Source organism: Beta vulgaris, chromosome 5 (assembly GCF_026745355.1).
Source record: "Beta vulgaris subsp. vulgaris cultivar EL10 chromosome 5, EL10.2, whole genome shotgun sequence".
NCBI lineage: Eukaryota > Viridiplantae > Streptophyta > Magnoliopsida > Caryophyllales > Amaranthaceae > Beta > Beta vulgaris.
In genome coordinates this window covers 67,560,977-67,564,853 of record NC_079206.1, presented here as the reverse complement: position 1 = coordinate 67,564,853, position 3,877 = coordinate 67,560,977, and the positions used below count along the sequence as shown (strand labels likewise).

General features: G+C 36.7%; 1 protein-coding gene across 1 annotated transcript; it reads right to left on the bottom strand.

Annotated features, from left to right (window-relative positions):
* Positions 1–841: 841 nt before the first annotated feature.
* LOC104894814 (polygalacturonase At1g48100) lies at positions 842–3,449 on the bottom strand. Its single transcript, XM_010681145.3, has 6 exons — positions 2,514–3,449; positions 2,248–2,415; positions 2,107–2,151; positions 1,805–2,012; positions 1,635–1,716; positions 842–1,534 (listed from the first exon to the last, which is right to left on the bottom strand). Exons 1-6 carry the CDS (start codon positions 2,931–2,933, stop codon positions 1,030–1,032), a joined length of 1,428 nt encoding a protein of 475 aa, XP_010679447.1. The 5' UTR covers positions 2,934–3,449; the 3' UTR covers positions 842–1,029.
* Between the last annotated feature and the right edge of the window lie 428 nt (positions 3,450–3,877).

Sequence of the window (3,877 nt, the reverse complement as noted above, 5' to 3'; positions counted from 1 at the left end):
TAAAAAGTGAAGCACTTTTGTTTACTGGATAAAGCACTTTGTTACTTAAAGAAGATGAAACTCTGATGATGCAAACAATATTAGCCGCAAATACCTTTTAATTAATTGGCATCATTTTCGTATTGGAAATCATCTTTGGATGCACTTTAATTATTAAGCTCTATGAGGTGATTATTTAAATGCTAATATGAACACATTTTGAAATTAATTAGTTTATCACGTAGAAACAACCATACATACACACCACAATACCTTAACCTTAAAATGAATAGTGGAGGTCTAGTATTTGACCAACCTTACATACACACATTAATTGATTTTTGAACACTTTCAAATATGGAGAATGCTAATTTAATGGATCATCCATCTAAAAGAATTAACAAGAAAAATATTAATTTGCTGAGTCGGATTCCTTTTATTGTGTACAATCCATCGACTATGTTGATTGCTCAGTTAAGTTTTCCACATAAATCAATAAATTTGCTAAAATAGTTTATCAACTTATTCAACTAATTTTGCCAAACAGTTAACTAATCAGTTACCTTATCAGTTCTAGCACCTTATTAGTTTCAGCTTTATCTTATCAGTTTCAGCTTTATCTTATCAGTTTCAGTTTATTTTCAGCTAATAATGTCAAACAGAACAAAATCATCATAAAGTGATTAAGAAGAGATTAACAAAACAGCACAACAATCGTAATTCATAAATGATACTGTATGGATATTGGATGAGCCATTAATAAACACCATATCGTTAAGCTTAATTATTAGCTTCATATCTTCCACATAAACTATAACAACAGATGAGACACACTGACACACACACAACATGACAGGCGAGATTAAAGCCTCACAACTACCATTGCATAACAGAAAACCGTATCACTATTACATCAGAAGAAGACTAAAAATATGCTTCTTCTCGAATAGAAACTGAGCATCATAATGCACCAATCAAATGGTGTAACAATGAAAAAGGTTATATACAATTTAACGTTGATGTAAACCAAAGTAACGACGAGGTGAGCAGTCAGCAATGGTCGATGCCACTTGCCAAGAGAGGTTGAGGCGGGATACCCTCTTGCAAGCAGGACACAGGAGGAATGGTAAGCGAGTCTAAGCTCCCATAAACATTCCAGCAGAAAGGGTCTAACACCATTTCACCAACAGCAGGAAGAAGCTCAATATCAGTGAGTGTAATGTTTGAACAAGGGACAGCATCACTGCAGCCAAAGTGCATAGGAGGGCTTCTAACATCATAAGTGCCTTTTAGGCCAGAGTACAATATATCAGTCACTAAGACAGCCGAACTTTGGTTGTTGCATCCTTTACCAAGGCAGTAGAATTGATCAATCATTATGGGGTTTCGCACAGTATCCATTCGTATGTTATCAAATGTCACCCCTGATACTGCACCATATCCTCCTTGCCAAGTCTTAATTCTTACCCCGTTGCTTGATGCTCTGATCAGGGAATCTCTCACGGTCACATTGTGGACACAAGCCCTTGAATTGTGATTTCCCAGGCTCCCAATACTATATATCCAAACAGGAATAGAACTAATTACAAGTTAGAGGCACGCAGTAAAGCAAATACTTCATGTAGAGCGCTAGAAGTGATTGTTTCCGAATGTACCTTATTCCATGACCATGTCCACACGTCATGTTTCTAATGTCTACATCGTAGCAACCAGAGCCAATTGAAATACAATCATCGCCTACATTAACAAAGTATATATTATGATAATATAAAGTAAAGATGAGGAATCATAAATTAATATTGAGCTTATTAAGAAAGGGACTAACCATTGAAAATGAAAGAATTATATATTTGGACGTTGTTGGTGTTTTCAATATGAATGCCATCAGTATTAGGACTCAATGCTGGGGCTGTTATATGAATTGACTCTATGTGGACGTTGTGGCAAACATCAAATCTGAAGTGAAACTGAGGACTATTCTGGATTCTAAGTCCTTTAACTGTCAAGTTGGAACTCTGAAAGAATCTAATGGCCTGCATCATACAAAAACAGTACAGTAGTAAGCTTCATTGTTCAAGCAACAAAGATATATGTATAGTACTTCAATCATATGTTTGGGACACTTACGATAGGACTTTCACACGGACCAGGCAGAGTGGTTCCATTAGGTCCCTGTACGCGATAAAATCAAGTCTTAGAGCCTAAGAGAAGTCATGAGTAGTTAGTGAATTCTCATGTACTATTGCACAGATGAAATTTTGACAGTACCTTGTGGGGCTTGCAGGGGAGCTCCCACCATTTTTCTCCCCTTCCATCAATGCGGCCTCCTCCTTGGAGTGACATCCCCTCAACTCTGTAAAATACTAACCATTGATGCTTACTAATGTTCTTAGGCCATTCTTCTGGCCCATCCGGTGGCACGACTGACCCATCAATCTATTTGCCAAAATAGGCAAAACTTACCTCATTAGTAAAAGAAAGGCAAAAGAATAAAGCAAGCAGAAAAGAAACTAAAGTGTAACAAAAAAGAGTACCTGAAAAATGATATTACTTTGACAAGGCCCTGAGAAAATGGTAGATTGAATCATGAAGGTATGGCCACTAGGAGCATGTAGTACAGAAGAAGAGCCAGAATTATTACTACTACAAGCTGCATCCCAAGCAGCCTTAAAGGCCTCAGTATCATCTACGACACCATCTCCTACTGCACCAAAACTACTAACATCAAAAACCCCGGTAGGCAAATAGGCGGGTGCATCAGCAGGATCGTCGTCAGGCTGAGGAGAAGGAGGCAAGGAAATCCCCGATGTTGGGGGAGAAAATTCATGTCCATGTTTGTGTCTTTTGAACGTGTGTTTATGGTGTCTAGCATAACAGCCAGAAAATAAAAGGCAAGCATTGATGATCAAAAGAGTATGTAAAAATAGCAATGTGACATGAAATTTATTCATCATAATACACTTAAGAATAATTTAAGAAGAACAGAAGATGCAGAATAACTGAAAGACTGAGCAACAATATGGTACTACACGTTTACACTACTACTACTACATATATATATACACACACACACATAGTCACATACTATACAGAAATGTGGGTAATTTTTGTTTGCTAATATAAACTTTGGATAGTGGAAGAATATAATAATGGCCGAAAAAACCGACCAAATTCTAAAGAAGCATGCTTAACTTGCTTTTGAGAGTGAGTGGGATGTTGCAGAGAAGACGGTTAAGGCAAAGAAAAAAGCAGTGATAACTAGAAATGCAGGCAAAGAGAGGTATTGAAAGAAGGTGGTATTTGGTAATGGACTAATGGTAATGGTATAAGAAATAAGATTGTTGTGGGCAAAGGCAAAACAGATAAAAAAAAGACCTCCCATGTTCTACCCATTATCTTTTACTACACTTTTTTCATATGATCATGGTCCACAACTTCCTAATTCTGGGTTTCATCTGGTTACCATATCAGTAAATATTATAACTATTATTAACCATGATGATTTTTATTCATTGGGGAACCTTCTTACAGTTAATTCCTGCCTGAAATCCCTTAGTTTGTCAATTGTCACAGAGTAAGATTCTTTATTGGTTATACAACTGCCAATCTAGAATATTCCTGTCAATTTGTACAGGATACAGTTAAGCATGGTTAAAGAAATGTTATACACCATTCCAAATCTATGCTATTCTTGGATTTTAATTTCATTGTTTTTGTCTGTCTGCTCAGTTGGTTCATTAGCAGCCATATAACTTTCTTTATTCCCTCAGGTTCTAAGATCTTAACATTTCCCTTGGCATGAAGAACAAGTTATAACTTATAGGAGAGAGATAACAAGAGATGGATACGGGAACGGGTTCGGATTCGAGTACAGGGGCGGAAAACTACAAGATTTTGA

Bases quoted from the DNA above. Each gene is read 5' to 3' on its own strand.
- LOC104894814 (XM_010681145.3), bottom strand. From the start codon at position 2,933: ATGATGAATAAATTTCATGTCACATTGCTATTTTTACATACTCTTTTG. The intron at 2,013-2,106 runs GTAAGTGTCCCA...TGTATGATGCAG, and splicing joins GTCCGTGTGAAAGTCCTATC to GCCATTAGATTCTTTCAGAG. The intron at 1,717-1,804 runs GTTAGTCCCTTT...TTGTTAATGTAG, and splicing joins TAATTCTTTCATTTTCAATG to GCGATGATTGTATTTCAATT.